This window comes from Chelmon rostratus, chromosome 22 (genome assembly GCF_017976325.1).
Source record: "Chelmon rostratus isolate fCheRos1 chromosome 22, fCheRos1.pri, whole genome shotgun sequence".
In the NCBI taxonomy this organism is placed as follows: domain Eukaryota; kingdom Metazoa; phylum Chordata; class Actinopteri; order Chaetodontiformes; family Chaetodontidae; genus Chelmon; species Chelmon rostratus.
This window is the reverse complement of record NC_055679.1, coordinates 15,826,310-15,840,117: the sequence shown is the minus strand read 5'-3', so window position 1 is coordinate 15,840,117 and position 13,808 is coordinate 15,826,310. Positions and strand designations below refer to the sequence as shown.

The window sequence follows — 13,808 nt, the reverse complement described above, 5'->3', positions numbered from 1 at the left end:
GCTGCTGTCTGGCACGCTGTGCTGCAGCATCTGGTCCTGCACCAGCAGGCTCGGGGACAGCTTCATCCTGCAGGCCACAAGACTGTTGAACTCTGGAGCTCATTACTGTCACTTTACTGCCGTACACTTACAGTCACTCTGCCTTTATACTGCTCCTACTTACAGAGCATGTCTATCTATCTATAGTTGTAGAGTAAATGTCATTGTGGACTGTGATGCTGGACAGTTGCTCCACATAAAAACATATTAAAGCATAAAACGGACATTTGAGCACGACAGTGCATTTATTGCACATTGCTCCATGTGTGCCTGACGCCATTGTTCGAGGCTACCAACAGTTGCTGTGGGATTATGAGAGCCAGGTTCTTAGTCACAAAGCACTCTTACTAGTGTATTACTGACAAACATAAACACACACACAAATACAGCAACAATTGCAGGATCCTGGGTCACGACAGAGCAGCATCACTGAAGGTTTAACCATCACAGTGTATATATTTAAGTGCATTACCTGTCCTGTTATTACCTGTCCAAAGCACATACACATTTACTGCTGCAAAACCTGTCTACCACAGTCTGATGTTACGTTTTCATATGTCTAATATATTATTGCTTCTATTTTAACTGACTGCTTCAGTTGTCATGTGATATCACTGTCAGGAGGCGTGAAACGTTGCCAGTGTTAACGCTCCAGTGCTATTTCAGGGCGCGGAGGTGCAGATAGAGGATTACAAAAGAGATCAAGAAGAAAAACTGGTTTCACACCTCTCATGTATTAGAAAGTGTTACTTGGAGACGCTGACCAGAATGCGAGCGCTGTTTAATCATCTGCACTCCGGCGCCGGCACATCAGAGCCGAACCTGTCGTTAGTATAAAACTCTATTTTCATCGTGTGCTCCTGAGGGGGTGTTACATTCAGGCTCTCTGCGCTCCTGGTGAACAGCCACGGGCACAGGGGAGGGATTTGTCACCTGCATTAATGTCACCTGCTCTCTTGAGTTTTGTCACCTCAGGCTTTGGTCATTTGCTGTAGAATTGCTTATTTGGGGTGGAGAACAGCTCCAACAGGGGTTTTACAGCATGTACGACACATTGAAACAGCACTGCTTTGTGCTTCTACTGTCACCATTTGAGTCTAATACGTTCCTTTTACAAGAGCCTCTCTATTGGTTTCAGTGTCTGCTCTTTGTGGTGAGCTAACAAAAGGCCAATGACTGGCTGTTTCAGGGCTGCAAACCTGGATGAGCCTCCAGAGGTGGTACACAAGGTTTAATCGCTTCAGCAGCTGCACTTAGATCACTGAGAGGCAATCAGTGACAAGCCTTAGTGTCATTGTCACGAGGAAAAAGGTTTTTACTGTAAAATGAGTACTATTTCTACAGTAGGGCTTCATTTATGCCACATGCAACTATATTTTTCCAAATGCAGGAATTACGCAGCAGGAAGTGAGCTCATGTTTTTGATCAACCTGAGTGGAGGTAAGTTCTTCTAATGAGTGTTTTATGGGAAGATTCAAGCATTTCAAGATACTCTATATTTAAATCTGAGCACTTTTAGGCTGCAATAATAAGAAAATGGCCCTGCAGGCAGATACAGAGGGGTCTAAGCAGCAGAGCCAAAAGCGTCGCCACACAGGTGGAAATAATCAGGTGATTTAGCATGTTTGTCTGTGTGATTGGGCAGACTGAGATTCCATAAAGAGGGAATATGAAGGAAGGGTCGACAAGGCGTTCACTGTACACAAGCACATAGATTTATTTATACAAATATAGTATGTATAACAATTGCATATCAACAGTTTGTTCTCTTTTGAATCTTTACGGTAAGTACGGGACCACCAGCTTCAAAAATGTAAGTCAATTAAGAAAGAGTACCTGTGATTTAAAGATACAAAAAGGGATCTGTTGGAATATTCTATAAAACCTGAGCACGGAGGCGACCCAATGCAAAAGCTTTGGCATTAAGTGACCTTAGTGCTAACAGGTTGTTTAGGAAATGGCAACATGTGGCAGCGTGGCGCGCGTTTTGCATGTAGAAGAAGAAATTTGCTCTGCAGGACTTGTGCATTTCGATGTGATGCAGATCAGAAAGGATCAAAGGTGAAAATGAAGTCCTCACTTTCAGTCAATAAATCCAAGATGCAACATTTTCATGACAATGCAAACTTTATAACTTCATCACAGCTTTTCATTCGCTGTTCTTAACATGCAGCGTCTGGATTGGCTCTCCTCAGGGGGGGAAAAAAACTCCTCTAGCATACAGGAAGTGATGCATCTGAATGTTTTGGATTTGTTTGGAATAAAGAAGAAACAGCCTGAGCGGTGGAGCCTGCACGGTGGAACAAACAAGGAAAAGAGCGCCACCTACAGAGAATGAAAACACCAGGAAGTGATCTGCAGTGCAAACAAAAGGAGGAGCGCTTAGCACCAGCGATGGAGATGAAGAGATGAAGAGTAAACCTCTTTAGCTCTGCTGGGTTGGCGGAGAGACGTTTCAAAACGGATTTCGCTCGCAGGTACTGAGGAGAAATGATTGTCAGAACGGAAACGCAGGGCAGAAATCGACTATGTGCTAATATTCAGCTGTTATACAATGAATAGATCTTAAATAATCATCTTAGAAAGAATACATAATATTTAAAAGGAACAATAAAACTTTATGATAAATCTCTGATCTCATAAACTATAAAATAGACACGTCTGGAAAATAAACATAATTCTAGCATATTTTAATTCCCAATGAAAACTGCTGACATTCTGTTTCCTCATGTCTGAGGGCTGATTTGTTAAAATCTCTTGGTTACGTATATTTGCTCCATAAATTTCAGTCGGGAGTAGCTTACAAAGTCTGTTAATAATCGCAGTTATTGCACATTAATTGCTCATGCCACCTGTAAATCAATAATCTCTTTAAATGGCACAGAGGATTTGGACAAAGAAGCTGCCTTACAGTACATAAGACCCAGTTTGCTTTACAGTGATTTACATTTGCACCTATGCCATGAACTCTGTATATATGCACGAGTCCGATCGTGAATTTAGTGGTGGGATGTAAAAACCGAAGAATGTGTGTTATTGCTAAACCTACGAGATACAAAATCTTTCCTGCTACAATATAGAAGGTAAAAAAGAGTTCACGTTTATCCAAAACGGGACAAGTCTGACACGAGAAAAGAAACCAATGGTCATTCATACAGAGACACAAGCACCAGTTGAGGAATCAATAGAAACACCACTGTACAAATGATATCGATGACAAAATGGCAAAGGTGCCACGGTGCGATGGATGCCTGGAAGCAACCAAAAAATGGAGAAACGAAACAACCGAACACAAGAGAGGGGAGATCCAGTAAGAGTCACAACCGGGGGAGGACAACTTATAAAAGGGAATACAAAGTTAAAATGGACGACTTTCAGTGCTAGCCTCCCTCGTACTTGTTTTTCAAAGCACCAACTTCAGGAGAAACGGCTCTCTCTTTGTTTTTGCTCAGTAATCGGTGGTACACTGGAAGGGAGAGAGTGAAAGAGTCTTCTGCTTGGTTCCCTCCGCGACAGAGAGGTTCCTTTGGGATCCTCAACACAAAACAGATGGTCTTTGAGATCCACCTTCCCTCGCTCCCCTTCACTTCTTCTTCTTTTGGAACAACCTGCCGAACATAAAAAAAACAGAGGAAGAGACTGAGAGCGGCGCCTCAGAGTTCGCTGACAGTCCAGACTCCTTGTTTTAGTCAGCGTTATCAAGCTAATTCTGTATGGCCTGATGATTTTACTACATGATTAGAGCTTTTAATTGCGGCTCGAGTCTCATAACAGCTTCAAATCCTTGTAAATCCATTATCACTGACTTTTTAAGTTCCCCACGTACAATAGATTACTTTGTTGGGGGTGGGTATGCACTTTAGGCTTGCCAGCGCTAAGACCTCACTTTTAAGGCGCTGCGTTATGCCATCGCACTACTCAAATGTCGTGCTGAGTACAAGAAAGCTGCAAAGTTAATCCTTAATTAAAAAACATAACTCACCATGTACCTCCACACATAAAGAAACATCTAAAGAGGCTCTGAAGAGGACCTTCCTGCACAAACCTCATGTGTGTCTGCACCTGAGCGTTGGGGCGTAGCCTGCAGGTGTGTGCTTGTGCTGGACTTTTAATTTGAAGGGCACATGCTAACACCTCTAGTGTCCTGCTTTTTTTACACATCCTCAACTATTGCTTACGTTTTTTGTGGGAGAAAATATATTTTTGGGTAAAGTTTGCATGCTTTTTTCAACTGGAAGTGTAACAATTGATTCATTTCATTAACTGTATGTGGAGCACATCTGGTAGCTTTACTTCCTCTTTTCTCTGGGAAGGTAAACTGATGTTTTTGCTATGCATGTGCTGTAAAGCTGTTTTAAACAAACGTATATATGTTTGTACGTTTCGGACCTATAAATTATGATGGATTCTTTTGCATAAATCTGCCAATTGGAAGCGAAGTCGAGGCATGTATGTTGCGGTGTAGAGACAATGGTGGCTGGCGTGGTGCATTTAGTGACTCGGTTCTTTGCGTTGCATTGTGAAACGCTTTGTTTTTGTTACAGTTACAGGAAAGCTGTGTTGATGCTATTGCTGCTGCCTTGCAATAAACTGTTGAAAGACAAACCCTTGGAACCACAATACAACAAAAGTCAGAGTTATACCCACTACACAGGCTCTGACTACAGCAGTAAATTTTTGCTAACTAATTATTGATCAGGAGCTCAGGTCTCAGCCCAGCTAGTTGTGCAATGCTTGCGCTTGTGACAGAGATGAATACCAGGCAAAGCGGCGGCTTATGTCACAGCCTCGTCTGCCTGTGCGTGTCACTTGGTCAGCAGCCTCTTGGCCGCCAAAGCAAATCTCTGCGGTCAGCGTGCCGGCATTGATAAAACATGATCCCTGTCTGTAGCTCCACCACAACACACTGTTACACACTCCTAAATACCTTCCCAAGCTGCACTGTGCCAAGCCCAAGACAAGAGATATGCTTGAGGGATTTAGCATCAAACGGGCAGTGCCACAGAGATCTTGGACGCATGCCCGCCTGCAGTACTTCAGGGAATAATTCCAGAGGTCTGGGCGGAATTAACCGTAGCGTGATTTGATTTAGCTTGTGCGATGAGCGTCTGAAAAGTTTCTTCTTGCCTCTAAGTTATTTTCACATAGTAAAAAGTCTGCTTCAGTGTGACAGGTAGAGCTTTGTTCTAAATTTGGAGCGTATAAATATTGTCTAAAGGTATGCAGACTCTCCAAACAGCTGCAGCTTCCAAGTAACAGCAGTGCAGGCTGCATCTACTTATCCACGTACCTGCAGAGCATGAGCCACAGATGTAATCGTTTTAAGCTTGAATAATTTACAGCCCTTACAACAGAACCACTGGCAGAGCACACCAGAAGCAGCGGCGTTTGCACAGAAGATACCGGCAGGTACGTTTGCAAAATACGCCGCTGGGGTATGAGGCTTCGTGCTGGGGTGTAAACGCCTGCAACCTGCACACGAGCCAATGAAAGCAGAGCACGGCGAATATAAACTCAAAAGGAGAGCTGAGCCCTCTTCCACGTCACCTCTCTCCAGCTTTATTCCTTTGCTGTATGCTTGCAAGATTGCACTTTCAGCAAGTGAACACTCAGGAAAAACTGTTTTATGTCACATTTGAATTACAAAGTGCTTCATAATCAGAGTCAAAAAGAGAGATGCCAGAATGATAAATGTTACTGAATGTGGATATCTGCATTCCTGCAGTCCTAAAATAGCACACACTTCAGATCCAAAAATCCATGCTGAGGCTTGAAGATAATCTGCTCATCTCGACTTGACCTTAGTCCAGTTCAGGCTCAGCGGTCCAAAGTGGGACTCCAAGGCGAAATAAAGCCACGTGAGGCAGTGCCAGAGTGTGAGTTTAGAGCAGCCTGTTAGATCAGTTATTATTTTATTAAAAAACAGTAAAATTGTTTGTTTTTGCCAATTTAAACATTCATCAGTAATTCATCACAATTGCTGTTGTGGGTAATATAGATGTTTAAGAGCAATATGGGAAATACACTTATCCCCTTTCTCTCAGTTAGCCTAGCTTAGCATAATGACTATAAGCATGGGAAAACAGCTAAAAATCCATCAACCAGCATCTCTAAAGCTCAAAGCCCTCTTCGGTTTGTGTGCGGATTAACAGATTTCCGAGGATTTCTGTGCTGTAACTATTTTGTGGTGAACAGTAAAACCCCCACAGACTGGTTGTTTTTACATTTCTGATTCAGTCTGTATGCTAAGCTAACCGCTAAGTGTGCTTTAGGGGTGCCAGTGGATTTTTGCTGTGCTAAACTAAGATGTCTCCTGGCTGTAGCTTCATAGTTAGCATCCAGATATAAGCACATTTCCAATAACTTTAATCAACTTAAATGTGTGGAGCTGTGTGAATGCATCGCAGGATATGAGGAAAAGCGCATATATGCTTCACCAGCTTGGATACACTTGACATTTCAGATCAAGCAACTACGAGCACACTCGAAAATACTCAACATCAGCTTCCAGCGCGTCTGAGCCAATTAAAACCCGAGACTGGCTTTCATTCGTCCTCTTCTTCTCTGGTGCCGGTTGCTGGTGTCCCCTCACCCTTAAAGCAATGAAGCGCCTCACCTACGACATGTGGTTCTGCTGAGAGGTCAGGTTCTGCTGCTGCTGCTGCTGCATGAGGAGCTGCTGCTGCTGGCGCCGCCGGGCCGTGCGGAGCTTCTCAAAGCGGGCCTCCATCTCCTCCAGCACTTTGGGAGTGTAGCGAACCACCAGCTTCACGCTGTCCTTGGCCGCCTTCAGCAGCTCCACCGCTTTCTCGTGGTGCTCGCCTTCCACACTCTGCGGGGGGGTTGAGAAAGAGCGAGAGAGCGGAATTTTTTAAAGGAAGCAGACTTGAATATATTCTTAAAAATAGCAACTCGTCTTAGGGAAAAAGGAATACTTCCTCCATTTTTAATACCCCGTGATATTACGTGAAAATGAGCAGGCTCAGTCAGTGTTATTCAGGTCTCTCGAGAGGTTGGAGAAGTGTTTTTTGCTCCTTCCTCTAGACATGTGCAGCACTTTGATCTCAATCGCTCTCCTGATTGTTGACTCTCATATCAAACCAGAAATCAAACACTTTCTCCATATTGACGCTTAAATAATAAATAAGGGCAGAAAAGCTTATCTGCGCTCTCCCTCCGATCCACATATCGAGCCTCCGTATCAGCACGCGACCCCGGTTAGACCTACCACGCCGTTGACAGACAGCAGCTGATCCCCTCGCTTTAGGCCGCCGTGCCTCTCAGCCACGCCTCCGGGGATGATGCGGGAGATGTAGATAGGCGAGTTCTGCTCCTTGCCGCCCATCACGTTGAAGCCCAGCCCTTCCTCCGTCTTAGGTAACTCCACCACCCGTGGGTGGGAGTGACCTTCGCTGGCTGCGAAGGCCGCAACTGTGGCCTGGCGGAGGACAAGCAAGATGGGGCTTGATGTAAAAACTTAGCACAAACTATACAAAAAGAAAAAACTAAAAACATACATTCATGTACATATGTATTTATTTTGATTAAACACTGGAGTGGTTGCTATGTGGGTAACTTTGTTCCCTGATTTCAGTCTCTCAGGCTGCGTACTGCACATTACCTTCTTCCTTCATAAAAAGTGGTAGAGCCCAACCATGGGTCCAAATCTAAACTTACTGTTTAACATCGTAAAACGAGAGAAAGAGATAAAAAAACACAACACAATATAAATGTGGACCTTTGAATGTTTGTTTCAAATGCTGCTCTCAAAGGTCAAGAATCGACTTCAGTGCTCAAATACATTTATCCTCTTTGGAAAAACAAGAGGAAATCTTAAAAACAAAGAAAACATCTATGTCACTTGAGACATTGTGGGAAATGTAGTCCTACTTTTGAGTTTAACAGTAACCAAACCCTGATGGACAGCAGTTTTTAGTTCATATTGTAGCTGGTGCATCTCATCCCAATGCAAGTGTGTAGTTTTTGCAAGATTGTGAGAGTCTGCACTCGCTTGCAGTCTTCTTCATTACATTCACAATGAATGCAAAGGGGGAAACCAATTTTAAGAGTACTACAAAATGATGGTGAAGGTGGACGACTATAACAAAGCCTCAGGATTTAGTCAGGGCTGGGGATTTGGACTCCACATGAGAAGTTCTCTGGCTTTCTAAGCACACGGATTAACACATCCAAGTTCACGCTGGAGGAGCAGCCAGACGACTTTCACCCTCTGTATCCCGACCAGCCGGTTGATGTTGCTCTCCGGCTGTGGGGGTTCCTTTGAACCCCGAGCCAAGCTCCCCGCTCCTTGTACATTCAGAACAAAGCACCCAGGAGCTTGTTAGGCGAGCCCGGGAAAGCTAATGGCAGACGAACAGAGAAAGAGACACCACGTGCCCGGTGATCCACAGATGAATTGCCACAGGTGCCTCGCTGTCAAGTCGGCGTCATCTGTGATGTGCGAGGAAGATCGGGAAAAAAAAGGGAGGATAAGAAAGTAGAGGAGGGGAGGTTCTGTCAGGAGCTTTTGCAGATGTGTATCCAAACTCCCCAGCAGCAGACAAGTATCTTGGCACTTTGAGGTCTTTGATGCTCCCTCCAGGCATCTCTGCTCTCTCCTCCATATTCATATGCGTCTTCATATCCACGTTCGTTTCTGCTCAAACTGTTTCGCCCATTTCTCTCTTCTCTCCCGCTGCCCGTTTTAATCTGGTCATTGTGATCAACTTCCCCTCTCCCTCCCTTTTCTCTCTCGCTCTATCCTTCTCCATTTCTTCTCCCTCTCCACCTCCCTCCCTCTCAGTCCCATTGTGAAGCCAAGAGGCAGCTCCTCAGCATGCACGCCGTCGCCTCCCAGACCTCACAGCACATCGACCTTCACAACTTTATCTGGCATTCTGCGAACAAAAAAACAATCTGGCAGATGGCCGGCGCCTCTCAAACACAGGAGGCATTTTAAATGCAAAAGCTAGCTGGAGGATACTTATTTGGTAACCACACTGCACTGTACAGCATGACTTACTATATCACTTGATCATCAGCTCTCATTATTTTCTCTGGAGCCCATGCAGCCCTGATAGTCCCTGTCTCTATTAAGATCAGTAATAATGGCCTCGAGCCAGGAATTAGAGGCTGAATTGATTTAATTAATGAAGCAATCAAAGAGAATCGAATGGCTCAGGTGAAACACAAATCTCAGCTGTCAGGAGATTTGCCGTCTCACTAACTTAAGTATGAGAGGCCGATGAACAGAAGCATGTTTCACATATTTCGTCACTATTACGCCAGCAGCTTATAGACTTCATTTTCAATACCGTTGCTACAGTATGCATCCTTTTTATTTTCACACTATGTTTGATACTGATTGAATGCAATTGGCACGCCGGCCAGGCTTGGTGAGTCTCTCCGAAGACAGTGAAAAACTTCTAAAAATATCCGGTGCTCCCAGTTTAGAGCGTCCCCACAGCTAAGCCAGCTCAGGCCATTAGCTGTGTGCTTAATTGCCCAGTGGATGTGCAATTTTAATACAGATTTAGGAGCAGTGACTTCTCAAAGTTTGGGGAAAAGAAAGAAAAGTAGGAAGGAGTTTTAAAGCTGCTTAAATCATGTCTTCATGGTTGCTCCAGGCTTAGAAAAAAGAGATGGAAACTTCTTTTTTTCCCCCCAGCTTAACCGTCACAGTTTCTCTGCAGAGTGAAATTTCCTCTAGTCAATAATAAAAACTTCATTTTTCAGATCAGACAATAGTGCCCACCTCACAAATTACAGGATATATTCCAAATGCAGTAATACGTAATAGGAAGAAATTAATAAGACTGTCATTTCTTTTTTTAAAATGTCTCATACTGTGCATCTTAAATACTTTTAGATATTGTGGGAAATGCACTTATTCACCTTTTTTTGCAAATAAGAGTGAAATGAGAATATCGATATCACTCTCATGTCTGTGCATGAAGTATGGAGCTAGAGCCTACAGGTGATTAGCTTAGCTTATAAAGTGGAAACAGGGTAACAGCTAGCCTGGTCTGACTTTGCCCAAAGTTTAAGAGGTGATTACCCTAGCTTAAACAGCTAGTGGAGGCAGGGGGAAAGAGCTAGTCTGGCTATCTCCAAGTTTAAAGGAAGATTAACCATGTTAAATAGCTAGTGGAAGTAGGAGGAAAGAGCTAGCCTGGCTCTCTCCAAAGTTAAAAACGATGAATAATCTTGTTTAAATAGCTTGTGTAAGCAGGAGGGAACAGCTAGCTGGGCTCTCCCCAGTTTGAAATGTAGTTATGCTAGCATAAATAGCTAGTGGAGTGAGGGAGAAACAGCTAGCTTAGCTCTCTCCAAAGTTAAAAATGGCCATTAGCCTCATTTAAATAGCTAGTAGAAGCGTCTAGCTCTCACCAAAAATATACCTGTGGGCACATATACAGCTCGCAAATGAACACATTTTTTTAAGACACGCACAAACAGGAACGCCAAAAGGTTGAGTTGTGATTTATTAAATGCTCAACATTTTTTGGGAACAGCCAAATACAGGTGTTTTTGCATTTGTGTACGGACTAAACAACAAGATATAACATGCTAATTGGCTAGCTTTAGCTGTGCTGGAGGGTGATTTTCTGTAGTTTGGAGAGAGCCAAGCTAGCTAGTTTCCTCCTGCTTCCAGTTGATAATTAAGCTAGGCTAATCACCCGCTGGCTCCATCATCCATGCACAGACACAACCCAATCTTTTCATCTAAAAAAAGAGAAAAAAAAGTTGTTTTTTACATTTCTGTTTGTGTATGAGATTTGACTTGTGATTAAGTAAGCCCTTGCTTCCAGTCTTTATGCTAATCTAAGATAATCACCTCCTGATACCTAGATCCATACTTAACGCACTGACATGTTCGAGGAATTAACATCAAACTCTCAGCAAGAAAGTGAATAAGCGTGTTTTATTGTTATGTTGAGCTACTCCTTTAACCAGGTGTTCATTTCCAATTTACCAGACTCTTAGCTGTAGTGCTCCAGGCAGAGTGGTGGATGCAGGAGCCAACAAAACAGGATAGATCTGGTCATTTGGAGCCTCGCACAATCACTCTGCATGCACACAAAGACACACTTCGCTCTGTTTTTGTCATCCATTTCTATGAACATCCTCCACCCACTCCATGTGATGTGCTGAAGAGGAGTGGACCCAGCTGGACACTGAACCACAAAAGGACAGAGAGGTGCTCTCATCTCATCTCATCATCCTCATCCTCCATTTGAAATCAGACAAGCCGCATCTCTTTGTTGTCTTTCACTAAAGCTTGTGTCTCTCACAGGTGAGGCGCTGATGAGAAGCCCCGTTCAAGTGACTAGGTCAGGCTCTCTGCTGTGGATCAAAATCATCTTATTTCATTAACACTGCCCCCCCTGTCAACAAAATATATCTGCCTGCAATATTTCAATGATTCAGTGGGAGAAGCAAAGATATAAAGAAAGGATGAGGTCTTGCAGTTATTGACATTTTATATGCATCGCATCAATATGCAGATATGGGCTGTCGTCTCTTCAAAAGTCTGATATGAACAGTGGATCAGGATTAAATCAAAGCCTGCAAAGTGAATGTAGAAATAGCTTATTTTGGTTTGATTTGAATACATGCTAAAGACTTTGATCAACAAGAACAGAATGAAGAAATCAATCCACCACAGTGAGCCTCTGTCGAGACAATGCCAAGGCAAATATGCTTTTATCATTACATGGTTTTTACGGAGTCATTTCCCATCCAGGTTGTGTAACGGGATAAAAAGTGACATCACAGGCAAATGAAATGTGTCTTATGGGAGTAAAGCAGATTATAGATGGGAATCTAGTGGCTGCTCATCTGATGATTCAGGCTGAACGTTATGTGAAATTGAGGAAAGATTTATGGCTCAAATCGCAGACATTTAGTAACTGAAGATTGTTGAAACAAGGATGAAGAGCTGGGAATTCTCGTGGGTTCATATTGAAGAAGAGGGGGCTTTTCAGACAAAAAAATTTAAGGAACATTTTGTAATATGCTGTCAGACTTTGTTTTGGGAAAAATGCATGTCTGAGTTTGAGGCTAGCATTGATTATACTGATGAAAACAGAACATAAGGCATTCTATAGTAGCCTAAATGAAAGAGTTTGATACGGGTTTTATGAGAAAGCCAGAGCTCTGACCACATGAAATATATTCATTTTGTTAAATCTACTGATTTGGAATATCTGAAAGAGGCTTAAAGAGAATTTCCTGTATTATTCAGATGTTGCTGTGTTGTACTTATTAGCTCACCAGCTAGTCGCTACCTTCATCTGTCTGTTGTTTAGTGTTGGGCAGTTAGTTTTAAAATTCTCTTATATAATTTTTTTTCTAGTTTATTGCAGATTTAACTTTCTTTGTGCATGAGAAATGATGATTAACTGAAAAATGTATTACAGTGCTCTAAAATAGGTGAATCTGAATCACAGAAACTATTAACAAATCCTTACTTTCAATCAGAAAGTAGACAGTGCTGCACTTAGAAATAAGCATTTCAGAATTACTGACATAAAATAGAATTGCAATTAATGGGACTAATGTCTCGCATATGCAGCTCAGCAGGAACATCCTGTGTAAAAAAAAAAACTACATCTTAAACTCAACAGCCAGTCATGAAGGTGAACAGTGAAAGTGTGCTTTAGCAGCAAAAACACATTTACGGTAGTGCTTCAGCATGTGATATCGGCATTCAGCCTTTTGCCTTAATCTGACAAAATTGGTACTTGCTTAATTACACACACACTCTTAATGAGGGCCATTAGCAAAGTAGAACACACTTGATTTCGTTCTGCTTTGGCCAGAACAAAAGATGAGAATGATATCATTGAGTAATTTAACAGGTCGGCACTCTTTTTTTTTTTTTTGTCGTTGCAGATTATAACTGATGTAGAGATCAGATTCTTACCTTGGCCGTGGCCCTCGCCTGGTACTCCGGACAGCCATTCACTGTAATTGTTTCATGCATGTACTGATACACCTGAAAGAAATGAAGAGAGACAGGTGTTATAATTATGTTTCACATGGTTGAAAACTGAAATCACCTCGCTGCGTTTGAGCTCAAGCAGTTCATTTCCATAGTCAAATAATGGTGTTCCTTCACAGCTGGCTGTACAGACACGTTCTGCATTAGCATGCTGACGGATGGAAGACACCCAGCACTCAGGCCCACAATTATCCACTACCCAAAGACAGCAAAAAAAAGCCTGTTTACATTTATGTCACACATGCAAACAATATGTTAATCACATTATTTTGCCCACATCTGTTTTTGTAGGTGAGCCCATGCAAATCAAAGATTATGTCATATTCACTAAGACCTGAATGTAAAACTGAATCCCTTTGAAATGTGAAGGTGAGGCGTCTCTCGGAGAAGATAAGAGAATATTTCAATTACTGCATTAAGGGTGTTATTGGGTGCCAGCCTTTAAGATTACATGTTAGCCTTAACGTAATTCAGCTCATCTGTGCAGCACCTTGGTATGCATGCATTTCTTAGCAAATAAGAAAAGACCTCCTAAGGTCCTGGACCTTACAAACAGCACAGAAAGTCTCCAGAACACACAGTCATATATTACTGCCGGGCCTGAACTGGTGCCAAGATATGGGTTGCTATATATCCAGTTGGGTGAAAAGGAAGGTTTTGTGCCTATTCGCTGAGGCAGACAGAATCAATGCAGACAGCTGACCTTTCCGGTTAAGATGTGTCTTTTATAGACATTTTACAAGTGAACTTGTTCAAAGAGTAA

The 13,808-nt window shown here is 42.7% G+C and overlaps 1 protein-coding gene across 2 annotated transcripts in view; it reads right to left on the bottom strand.

Annotated features, from left to right (window-relative positions):
* Nucleotides 1-1,781: 1,781 nt before the first annotated feature.
* Nucleotides 1,782-13,808, bottom strand: part of lin7a (lin-7 homolog A (C. elegans)) — a 34,021-nt gene continuing 21,994 nt past the window's right edge. The window contains exons 3-6 of one of the 2 annotated variants that reach the window (XM_041963887.1): nt 12,968-13,039; nt 7,268-7,477; nt 6,656-6,871; nt 1,782-3,647 (exon numbers count right to left, since the gene is read on the bottom strand). In XM_041963887.1, coding sequence (XP_041819821.1) covers nt 6,656-6,871; nt 7,268-7,477; nt 12,968-13,039 — 498 coding nt within the window. In that variant the 3' untranslated portion in view covers nt 1,782-3,647. The remainder of the gene's footprint in view (nt 3,648-6,655; nt 6,872-7,267; nt 7,478-12,967; nt 13,040-13,808) is intronic. The other variant, XM_041963886.1, reaches the window with a different exon arrangement.